At 35.6% G+C, this 12,482-nt stretch overlaps 1 protein-coding gene across 7 annotated transcripts in view; it reads right to left on the bottom strand.

Annotated features, from left to right (window-relative positions):
• The window catches only part of MAST2 (microtubule associated serine/threonine kinase 2), a 161,569-nt gene that overhangs the window by 41,730 nt on the left and 107,357 nt on the right, over positions 1 to 12,482 (bottom strand). For 4 of the 7 annotated variants that reach the window (XM_063297860.1, XM_063297861.1, XM_063297864.1 and 1 more), the window contains 5 exons: positions 11,832 to 11,852; positions 9,708 to 9,786; positions 8,597 to 8,751; positions 5,917 to 5,992; positions 4,898 to 5,107 (listed from right to left, as the gene is read on the bottom strand). In XM_063297860.1, the coding sequence (XP_063153930.1) occupies positions 4,898 to 5,107; positions 5,917 to 5,992; positions 8,597 to 8,751; positions 9,708 to 9,786; positions 11,832 to 11,852 (541 nt within the window). The remainder of the gene's footprint in view (positions 1 to 4,897; positions 5,108 to 5,916; positions 5,993 to 8,596; positions 8,752 to 9,707; positions 9,787 to 11,831; positions 11,853 to 12,482) is intronic. The other 3 variants (XM_063297862.1, XM_063297863.1, XM_063297867.1) reach the window with 1 other exon arrangement.

Below are 12,482 nucleotides of genomic sequence, written 5' to 3'. Positions count from 1 at the left end.
GAGACAAGAACCGATATTTCCATGTTAAAACCCTTCTAAGAATCCCAGTTCTAATCAGGATCTCTAGTTAAGAAGGAACTAGGCATGTAAAGGCAAAAGGGGGGAAAGCCAAAGAAACTGGGTTTTTTTTTTCCCCCTCCCCAAGCTTTTTTTTTTTTTAAAGGAAACATTTTGGAAAGAGTTTTAAAAGACTCTCCAAATAAGTATTTTCTTTAAAAATGAATGCAATAAGACGTGGTGGTCAGACATGTTTTCTACCAACGTAAAGACTTTTTATTTAGAGTATTATAGCACTATAGTTCCTGTACCCAGAGAACAAATAATGCAGTACAGCTCTCAGATTAATAGTAAGATGCAGTTCTTCCCAGGGTCCTACAGTTTCCTGTATTATTTGTCTCAGTTTCATGAGACAAACAATACAGGTCTTCATTTGCTTCTTTGTGTGTGTGTGTGTGTGTGTGTGTGTGTGTGTGTATATATTTAATCTAGGGTCTTGACTGGGTCTCATAGAACAGAAAATGTATAAAATAAATAATTTAAAAACTTTTTAAAGTGAATTCATATGACATTTGTTTCTTATTTCAAAAATATATATTCAAAATTATAACTGTATGAGTAAACCAAGTTATACATATTGCACACTTGTTGCAATGCATAACTTGCATTGAAACAGCAATCAATAAAGAGTATAATAAAAATAAACACTGAATATATTTCAATTTTTCCAAAATCCTTGCTTTTTCTCAGGAAAAAAAATCGAAGAAACCCTCACTCATCCTCCCAAAAGGTTTGGAAATGTTATATCTATAGTAGGAATATCAGCTACTATAACAGGTTAATGAACCTGTTTGCTACTTTTGTGCTATACATGAACATCCACATTTATCTTTAAAAAGTAGCTAAAATGTACAGTTCATAAACCAAATATATGTAAAATGTATAAAGTAAAAATATTTTGTACTTGTGAGTACAAAGTATTTTTCCTTACATGAAAACGGGAAATCCAGAATGTTTAGAAATTGCTTCATTTTGCTGAAGCCCCTCTACAACACACCTTATGACATTTTTAAAGATCTTCTATTCTCAGGAGCAGATTCCAGGGCTGCAGTGGTAACAAGCAGGGAAATTTCATTTCAGCAGCATAATCAGAGTTAGAACCTGGCTGTACAGATCCTATGGAGTTGTCTGCACATGGTTTTGCCTGTTTATCTGGGAAGAGTTTAAGCCTGTCAACCCTGATGAAGTGGAAAGGAGCTGAGTTCAGCCACCTGTGTTTTAGATCCCTGTCCCTCCTGGTTAACTAAAGTCTTTTGGTAGGTGACAGGTGACTGGGTCCATCCAGTGGTGAATGCTTCTTACAGGAGGGGGCAGCTCCACCTGCCTTGAAAAAGGCAGCTGTCTGCTCTTTCTTAAGACACCATTACTAGACCAACAGATCTGGACAATTTTTATCCAGTCTTCAATCTTCCCTTTTTAGGGAAAGTTGTTAGTCTACAGTTCCAGACAGCCCTAAAAGAAGCAGATTCTCTGGACCCCTTTCAGTTAAGAGTTCAGGTCTGGTTATAGTATTGAGATAGCATTGATCACATCGGTTGATGACCTTTGGCAAGCTCAAGATAAGGTAGTATATGCACCTTGGTCCCCCTTGATCTCTCATCAGCTTTCAATACCATCAAACATGGTATCCTTCTAGACCAACGTAGGGGACTGAGAGGCACAGTGTTATGGTGATTCTCCTCCTTTCTCTTGGGCCATTTTCATCAGTGTTAGTAGTAGGAGAAGAGATCAAGCCTGAGATCCCTGCTTTGTGAGGTGCCTCAGGGCTTTACCCTCTCACCGCTCCTATTTAACATCTACATGAAGTCACTGGGTGAGGTCATCCATCAGCACAGAAATCATGGTATCATTGTATGCTGATGATACCCAGTTGTACATCTCAGCCCTGGCCCATTGAGGTAATGCTGTCAAGGTTCTTTCCCAGTGGCTGGAGGATCTGGGGGTTTAGATGGGGGAGAACAGGCTTTGGCTCAACTTTGGCAAGACCAAGATTTTCCATCTTTAACTCTGCAGGGCAGGGCACACTTCCTCAGTCAGAGTTGATGTGCAATTTGAGGGATCCTCCTAGATTCACAACTCCTACTCAAAGAGCAGATGGACTCTATGACTAGGAGGCCTTTTGCACAGGCTCTTCTTGAGCACCAACTGCACCCACTCCTGGACCAGGAAGGCTTGCTCTCAATGACTCATGCCAGAATTAATGTAATGTGCTATACACAGGGCTGCCCACGAAGAACATTTGGAACCCACAGCTAGTTCAAAGTGCAGCAGTACAGGAAGTTTTTGGTGTTTCTCATTACATCCACATAACAACACTGCTCCACCTGCTTCCAGCAGGCTTCTGAGTGCAATTCAAAGTGCTGTTTGCCCCCTATAAAGCCCTACATAACATAACCCAGGCAATTTGCAAGACTTTCTGTCTCCCACTGTTCCTGTTCGCCCCACCAGACTTAACATGGAGGCCTGTCCTGGTTTAAGCAAAGACTACGCCGAGACGAGGAGAAAGCCTCTAGTGTTTTATTTAACTGCTGTAGTAGACAGAAAATCCTACCAAACTGAAGCAGCATGAGAAAATCCAGACAGATAAACCCCAAAACTCAAGGTGGGTCTGTTCTGGGTTTCTTTGAATGACAGCTCAAAGTCTCTAAACTATGCATGTGTTTTCCCCCCTGGATAGGGGCCTCCTCCTGCTCACCATCCGTACTCATGACAAGGCCATGCTCCAAGTCCCTTTTATTAAACAATATGATCTTGCTGGATGTGGAATTGTGCATTTTCTGTGGCCTATGGAACAGCATCCCTCCAGAGATTCAATTGGCCCTGATCCTGTTAATTTTTCATAAGACATTAAAGATCTGGCTGTTCCCCCAGGCTTTTGGGTCATATGGTTAGGTGAACTCTGCTGGTTAATGTTAGGATTTTGTGTCTGTGTCCTTGGCATTATGGTTGGTTTGTTAAATCATTGTTTTTAATCCTTGTATACACTCAAAGTCTCTTTTCTGAGGTGGGCATACAAATTTTAAATAAATGAACTTAAATAAATGTGCTTTTTAGAATCCAGCTGTTGGGATTCATTCCAGCAATAGTAGTAGTAATGGGCAATCAAGTACCAGGCTTCATGTCAGGGCTCAGCAGTAAATCACAGTTCTCAAGAAACTTAGCTGCTTACTTAGAACTTGATTAGTCTTTGCAGAAGACTCTCAAAAACAACTTGGCTAGATTAGAAATTTTACTGCAGACAAGAATGAAGCCTTTAATTCAACAGTTAATTCTGTCCTGCGGAGGATGGAATATAGAGCCTGATACATTTATGCCACAATTTAATCCCTCAGCTTTTGTCTCCTGCCTTTCTGATCCAACAGACACTTGGCTGGTCTCTTGATGACCTTGAGAGGCAATTTTCATAACAGTATTCTGTAGGCGGAGAACTGCTGGTTCCAGCCTCATCAGTTTCAGCCCTTACATCAACAAACTGTATTTTGGAGCCTTCAGAAAGTGTATGTAGTTATGAAGAAGAGAATTTACAAAATAAAGTTGAAAGACAGTATTTGAGAAGAAAAGTGGCAAGCACAGGGATGAGTTTTCTTCATCAATATTTTCCTAAAGGAATCTCCTATTCATTTCAATATACCAGCAACTTCCTTCTAATACATTACTCTAATTATCTAATCTTCACAGTACTTTTTAACAGAAGTAGCAAACTGAAGCTGAGTAGCAGCTCCTACTGCCCAGCCCCAATCCCACTGAAAGATAGGAAGGGATATAATAACAACTACTATATCAATATGACCAGATTTAGTATACTTTTAATACATATGCTTAAATTTCCTGGATTAGGTCCAAATAAATCTTAAACTGAAAAGATCTATCTATCTATCTATCTATCTATCTATCTATCTATCTATCTACTATGCCACCTTTATTATTTTTATAAATAACTCAAGGCGGCGAACATCCCTAATACTCCTTCTTCCTCCTATTTTCCCCAACAGCAACCCTGTGAGGTGAGTTGGGTTGAGAGAGAGCGACTGGCCCAGGGTCACCCAGCTGGCTTTTATGCCTAAGGCAGGACTAGAACTCACAAACTCCTGGTTTCTAGCCCAGGGCCTTAACCACTAGACGAAACTGGCACTCTCTTTACAGCATTTTAAAACTACAGGCAAAAGGCAGTCTTTTAGTAGTCAGTTCTTATTGGCTAGCAAGTTACAGGCTCTTTTAGTTTGTCAGAATACTTTCAATATTTGACAAATGGTATAAAAATAATAGCTTAAATTTGCTGTAGTACAAGAAAATAATACAATAAAATTCATTGTCTTTTGTTTTATTTCTGTAGATAGATACTTTAATAGAAATATATTCTCAAAAACAACAGTAAAATACCACTTTTACACTTATCTGAGGCATTTTAAACATTTAAACATTGAGAGATGTGTAATTTCCTTTAAAAAGTGAATCATGAATTACCCAGTAAGGAAGAAGTATCCTGGGTTACTTTTATTGAGTTAATCAGAATAATCTATCCAGTTCATCTTGCTCAACCCTACTTCAGATACTCTGTGATCTGAATTACATGGAGGCTAATATGTTCATTATTCCACATTACATGGAATGTCTTATCTCTTCCTTCCCTGTGGATTCTGATTGTTATCACAGTAAAACCTTCACCAATTTGATAGTCCAAGAGTACTGGATTTCAATTCCCATAATTCTAAATTAACAAGCTTTTATCTTAAATCCAACATTTCTGAAAGATACTATGTTGAGGGAGGCTGCCAAGCTGTACGATGATCAGGATCTTTTATCTAATGATAACGGTTAAATCATTTGTTGACATACTTACATCCTGAAGCAATTTTTCAAGGTTTTCCTGCAACTCATAAAAATACCGAGAAGTAATAAGTCCTTCACGTGATTTATCCAGGCAATCTCTGGCCAACTCAATAACTTGATGATGAATAAAGCTTAGGACCCCATCTGCTAGTTGCAACACATTTTCGGGTGCACTGGATGCAATAAGTTCAGCCAGCCGTTCCTCCATCTGAGCTGTGGCCTAAAATGTGTCAAACGCTTAGTTAGTGACATGTTGCTATAAATGGATCAACAGATGAGTTTAATTAAATACATCAAACCTAATTAACAGGCCTTATTAGACTATTTAGGGATTTTGTCTATAGAAAGTGAATGAACTTCGTTCTCTATTATCAAATTGTAAACATTCATATTAAATTCACTGATATTATATTTATAATTATAACTTACAGATAAACACTTATTTCAGAAAAGTCTAAGCACCTTATAATGTGGGAGAGCTATAATGGGAATACATGCATTTTTTATTTTTTACAGGCTGCATAGTTGAACTGTCATTTGTTTTAGCATCCTGTCTTGCTAAGGATGGAAAAGTTTGACTTCAAAGCTTAAGTTTAGAGTTTAAAAAATATGGGATCAAAATTATAAACTCTTTTCATATTTCCAACAGACTTCGGGAGAGACCTTTGAACCACCTAATACCACTTCTGTACCAGATAAAATCCAGTTTGTATTTTGGCACACATTATGATTCTTAACTTAATGGACAACCTATTGCAAATACAACTTAAAACACTAGCCAGCTCCAGTCTATCTTCTTTGATGAAGAGGCTTTGTTACCTCAAATATTTATAAATATTTTGTAAACTTTCAGTTTGCTTAAATAACTTCAGTGTGGATTTTCATTTTCTTATTATTGCTTTAGCAGTGCTTTAACGTTGTATAAAATATAGGTTCTTTATATCATATATCTGTTATCCATATATATATTTTTATCATCCCTACTAAATGGATCTAAAAAAACCCAGGCTGCTCAGACTACCTTCTTACCTTTGGAAATCTTTCTTTGTATACATGGTTCATCATCACTATTTCACTATCAAAGGACACTGGAGAACGACCAGGGCTAAAGAAACGAAGTGGGGGGTGGGGTGTTAAAGCATTTTAAATCTAGTTGAAATGGCAGGTAATATGACTATTTGAACAAATCATCCACTTTAATACAATGATACATAGTTATATATCTCACAAGCCAATTAACCTCATAAACTGTGCATGCATAATTGCTATGCAGCACTTCGGCTTTAATTCAGAAGATGTGCTTTGAAATATATGGGAGTGCAATTGCAGTACTCTTCTCAGACTCACTGAAGCAGCTACATCTTTTTTGGGATCATATGGCTGCTGCAGGGAAGTTTCCAATGCAGACACCTGTTCCTGAAGCACAGTTGTTTTAAAACACAACTGTTTTAATGGGACACAGACAAGTGCTGCATCCACGCTCCAGGGATTTCCAAACACCCAAATCAAACCTAAAGCACTGCACAGCCCTGTTACAGTACATATACTCACTACTGATACACTGCATGTAGAAAGGGATTTATATGAATAACACTCCAGAAGAATAAATTACTGTTGGTATTTGCAGTGAACAATACAGAAAATCTGTTTATTCAATTATTTATCAGATTTATAAAGCCCCCTGATTTCATGATTCTTGGCAGCTTACAACAAATAGAATCCCCTTTTGGGTGAGATGGGCGTTGATAGAAATTTGAAAAATAAATAAATAAATAAATAAAACCGTCTGAAAATAACAACCAATAAGAAAAAATAATGTACATCCTAGAAAGCAAAAACCTTTAGCCTAACATACATAGATACATGTTGCAATCTGCAATGAAAATAAAAGGACCCATGAATGTATATAGCTGACTAGTTATCTGAGACATTCGAAACTGCTCAGACATCTACTTTCAACAGATTTCAATTGTATATTGCCTTGATGGCTGGGCAAGTAACAAATAACAACAATAAAAATACATTTGATTATTATATGTTATACAAAACTTGAGGGGGAGGCACATTTTTCAACTTGCTGCCTAATATTGGAAGAGGAAGGAAGGAAATTACAATTGAAGCATTTTACTCAATGTGCTTAAATTTTCCAGTGGTTTTTACATTAATATTTCCAAAGGAATATATACAGATACAGAGATTAGTTGGAATGTTAGGCCAAGTATGCTAGAAAACCAATGGACATGAGATTAAAAGCCACAACATCTGGCTTAAAGACCAGCATGTCAGATTACCCTAGCAATAAATATTTATTATCCCAATAAATATTTATTAAGAAAACATTTAAAAATATTACTACTAGATGGGATACATTTTAAACAATAAGAGATGTTAAATATAAAAACAATAAGGTTTCTTCTCATTTTATCGTCATAAAAAAACTGGTAGGCAATGCTATGATTCATCCCATGATTAAGTAGCCTTAAAGATAAAATGATATAATTCGTATAGAAATTATATTTGGTTATTTACTGCAACAAATCAGAGATGTTTTTCCTTGAATCTTCATCTTATTTTTTAAAATGTTTAATACAGTAGTTACCCACTTTTATGCACAAGTAGATTAGTACTGTTGTTATTGTTCAATCCATTGTAGGATCAAAGCCTCTTCACTGAAGGTTATGGTGGTCCAATGTGGTTAGTAGATTTTTTTTTTTTTTTACTTCCCAGCCAAGAGGTCAGAGAAAATGTAATCAAAGTCACCTAGCCAGCTTACATGCCTAAAGAATGACTAGAACCTGGGTCTTCCCACTCCTAGGACACTGGCTCTCACAAATAGATAATATGTTAACATACTTTTGACAAAAGCAGTTCATGTGTAAAGTCAATTGTTGCTGATCTTAATTCCTAGGATTATAGTCAATATGCGATTCAGCAATTCAGCAATATTTAAACACTATTGGTTGTTCTCCCTTATTTACGGAGAAAAAAAGCGATTTAGGTTCTAATATAAAGATGTTTCTGTTTAGATAACTTTTAATATTTCCCAAGTCTGGGGATAGTATATCTGTATAGCCCCTATGGTATTTTGTATTGTGTTTTTACTGGTATGGTTGTTTTTACTCCAGGCTGCCATGTTTGTTTCATGTCTTTTTTAAACTGTTTTTAATTGTTTATTTGATTTTGTAAGCCGCTCAGTCTATTAGAATGGGCGGCCATAATAAATTTGGTAAAATAAATAAATATTTCTCATCTTTACCCCTTCCCCAATGGTCAAGACAGTTCAAAGTAGTGTGATGAGAGGAGATCCTTGCAGTGATCTCAAATGTTATCTTCATGCCACTTTATCAGATTTATACTAGTAAAAATAATGAATGTAATGAATAATGGCTTTGGGGAGATTCCAAGAGCCTAACACGGCAAGACATAGGTGTGAGACCTGTGGTCCATCTGGCCCACTGAGTCTGGCAGCTGTTCTTCAATTTTAGGCAAGAATTTTTCCAGCTCTAGTTGGGAATGCCAAGGATTGAATTTGAAATCATATACAAAGCATGTGTTCTACCATTTGAATTATGGTCTTCCCCACAGAAGTGGGCAACGTGCTGCTTTAATTGTTATGGTACTTCTGCAATCAATGGGTAAAACAACAGTAATTGTTCTTGCAAGGATATCAGAGAAAACTAAGCAAAAAGATGAAGCGTTTAAGGATCACCTCAGGCTACGCGATCGGGGCCGCATTGCTGGAGAATGCCTTCCTTCCTCGTCAGTGATGCTCTCTGTGCTGAAGTGCTTTGTCAGAAAGTGAAGTTCATCAGCTGTTGGTTGATAGGGCAGCTGGTGTAGCTTCTCCTGAGATGAGCAAGATGACTAAGAACAAAATGTATGGAAGACAATACTTAAGGACAGGCAAATATTTTACATAAATACATAATGATTTGTTTCAAGAAGAAAAATGCAAATGTTCATGTATCTTATTTTTGTTCTTGAGTAATCACTCTAGTGAAGGAAAGAGACTTGATATATAAGAGAATGAACAAAGTTCAAAAGCCACTCCTGAAAGTATTAAAGTTTTATCTTAGTATGCCACATCAGATCTACGACCAGAAGGCAGCAACTTCTCTTCTAAATTATTTCAAAGGTTTTCTTAAAAATAGGCAATTATCTGTGAAAAACAGCAAATCATTTGCCTATCTCAGCTACTTTAGAAATAATTTATTCAGAAACTCTCTTTCTCTCTCTCTGAAGCATTATTGCTTCACTTGTAATAAATTTCATATAAACAAGGCTAGCAATATAGTACATTACGGTAATCTGGAACCAAAGGGAATTCCATCTACAATATGTTATAAGGTTAGGAATTATTAAATGAAATTATAAACATTATGAGAGAAGCCTTAGGATTTGTATATGCATGCACATCCATCAATTCTTGACTTGCCATGTGAGCCAGTGCATATTGTACTTTCATTCTGATGTATCTTGTATAATGTTTTCAATATTTAACTAGTTCAACTAACATATTGAACTAAAAGTAATGAAGTAATCAAAAGGTCAAGTGATTTTTGTTAATATACTCTAAATGAATAATGTAACAGGATGAATGAGTCTTCATTATGAAGTAAATACAGAATATATTTTCATTTGGAATCTGAATCTGTTTTGAAATTCCCTTCAAAAGAGTTTTAAGAAATTAAATAATACATTTCTGACAGAATTAAAAAAAAAGTTAATATATATCTAAAACATCTCAAATTCCATTAGCTATCAGAATGAAAAGAACCTGAAATCATTTACCAATCAACATGGTGTGAGCATTAACTTACTGAAACAGTTGAACTTGGAGTGTTGGTTCCATATCCAGATGAAGGGAGGGAGGCCAAGGACCAACGGCGCCCATCTGTCCTAGAGAAAGATACTAGCAGTATTATTTAAAAATATTATCATAAATGCATAAATATAAATAACAGATTTTACTTATTTAAATAATTCACATGCAGAAGTTAGGGGCTAATGTAATTTATACTACTTATGTCCCAAATGCCATCAGAGTATACTTGAAAATACAATTTTTCACTTGCAAATTGTTGCTGATCCAGAGAATAAACACAGCAGAACACTGTGACAAATATCTCTACAGAATATGCTGAGGGTGTCAACAACCACACGTCTTCTAAACAAATATTTTCTAAGGTTTTTGCTGTGTTGTCCTGCAATTGCAGGATACCTGCAATTCTGCAATTGCAGAATACCTGCAATTCTCAGGTATTGCAAAAGAAAGTTAAATTAACTGAGTCAGGATCAAGCTTCCCATTCAATCTACTATATTCAGAAACACAATTTACATTTCCAATCCATTTTTAAGTTTAGAAAAGAAAACAACATAATATTTAACTTATGTCTTCATGCTTCATGCACAAGATCACAAATATTTAAGATGTTGCTACAGAATCCATGCTGCAGTTAAAAACCCGTTAGGCAGTATTTTAAAAAATACGCTATTGCTGTTGTTATGTTTTGTGATTGTGTGCTACTTCTTATATGCCAAAATGCAGATCCCTGAATAAACCATCTATGGCCTGATCAAGCAGGAATCTTATTGTGCTGTTATGTTCTACAAGGTGTTGTTGTTGTTTTAAGTCTATGTATTGTAAATTAATTTTCAATATTTTAAAAAAACACTGAAAAAGGAGAGATTGATTACAGGGAAATCAATTTTCTACAGATGATAATATTTAAAAATATACAAACATGGTGGAAAATACTAACTATTCCTTGGCATTATCATGTTTAAAAATCACAGTTCAGAAACTCAGGGCCTTTCCAAAATAAATGTCATCCAAAGAAATACATAAAGCAAACAAATGAATATGTTTCTCCTGTAGCTTTCATATGGAAAAGCTACTTTTTTTTTAATAGACCAACTTATCACCTAGCCAATACACCTAACAAAAAGAAGTGGTATAGTTTCTTTGAAAGGAGCAGTTGCAAGGCAGAAAATTTTCAAGCAGTATTCAGTTAGCAGCTGCAGAATTAAAGTACCTATTAAAAATTAATTAGATTTGTAACTTTTACCTTCAGTTGCAAAAATTCTTAGCCACTACCTTCCCCTTAGAATTATTCACTGATACTAAACATTTCACTTGGGGCAAAACAGAACAGCAACCCACATCTCCTATTTGACACTTTTCATAATGACACTGCCTTGTTTGCAGCTACATATTACAGTTGACTTAAATTTAAATTAATATGATACAGCTCCCAGAGTACTAAAGTACCTATCATGAATGTTAGTAACCAAAACAATAGGTTATTTTCATTGTTCAGGTGAAACAGGAATTTTCCAATCATTTATTTATCATGGTGGGCTCTCTGTGAACAGGAAAAGACAACGTAAAAATAACCAGGCCTCAGCTGAAGTACAAAAGGCAGGTTTTGTCAATGCAAGAAGGTTTTCTGAAGTTCATACACTGCTTAGAATATTAAGTAAAGAATATACTAGATGCAGCATAAGAATCTGTACCTTGCCCCCCTCCCCTCCAAATCTTGGGAAATATTTCTTTTAAAGGTGAGATGATACCCACAACTTAGAGAAAAATTGAGCTATTTTATATTACCACACAGCAGGACAAGATCAACTGGCTACTCTCCTGTACAGATTTATTCCCAAGTATTTTAATATTGGGTTCACTGCTGAATTCAATAAAGTTTCTTTCTCTTTTGAGTAGATATGTCTACAGATGCATAATATAAGATTTAGAAGAACAGCAATATTTTGTTTTCAATAGAAGCCGTAACATTAAAAAAAAAGATGTCACTCATTTTAATTGGTCAAGTGGAGTGTTGCCAACATGCCTAAATGGGTTATGAAAGCATGAGCTCACTGGGACTGCAACATGCAAAAGCTTTCCATTCATGCTGCATACAACTTACATCTGTTGTACCATTACCTGTCTGCCCTGTGTCCATGGCTATATAAAAGAAACAGTACCAGCAGTAAAAATGGGAACAAATTTGTAAGCATTTATCAAATAATTATTTTTATCCCTTTAAATATCCTAAGAATTTTATGGATGAATTTGCAACATAAGAAAATAAAAAAGAAATGTATCATTTAATGACAGATTTATAGATCAGATTTATACACCATCAGTTTTATACTGAAATAATTATACCACTCAGCTTTGAGAATTTATCATCTTTATCTTGCATATATAAGAAAAGTTCAGCTTTCACATTACCACCAAATTCAGGTATGCTCACAAAATACTGCACTTGAGATTTACTATAAAATAATATTTTCTTAGCAAAACAAAATGGTAGTATCCGGACACTCTAACAATATTAATGGGACTTCTGAAATTGCTGGTAAGATAACCTGCTAGCAAAAGATATATAAGGGCTATAACATCCCATCATTATTTAATAGTGGTAAGGAAATTATGAAAAAATGTGATTCCTTATGTTTGAAGACCCCAATATTTCACCCAAAAGAACCCATATGTCCATAGACACCACCCTTAGTTCAATCTGGCTACCTGCTCCATCTGAGTTTTTAAAAAAATATTTTAATCAAAAACTGGGAAGATGGTTTGGTGCAA

Source organism: Candoia aspera, chromosome 3, assembly GCF_035149785.1.
Source record: "Candoia aspera isolate rCanAsp1 chromosome 3, rCanAsp1.hap2, whole genome shotgun sequence".
Classification (NCBI taxonomy): domain Eukaryota; kingdom Metazoa; phylum Chordata; class Lepidosauria; order Squamata; family Boidae; genus Candoia; species Candoia aspera.
Note: the sequence above shows the minus strand (reverse complement) of the source record. Positions and strands in the feature narration are given on the sequence as shown.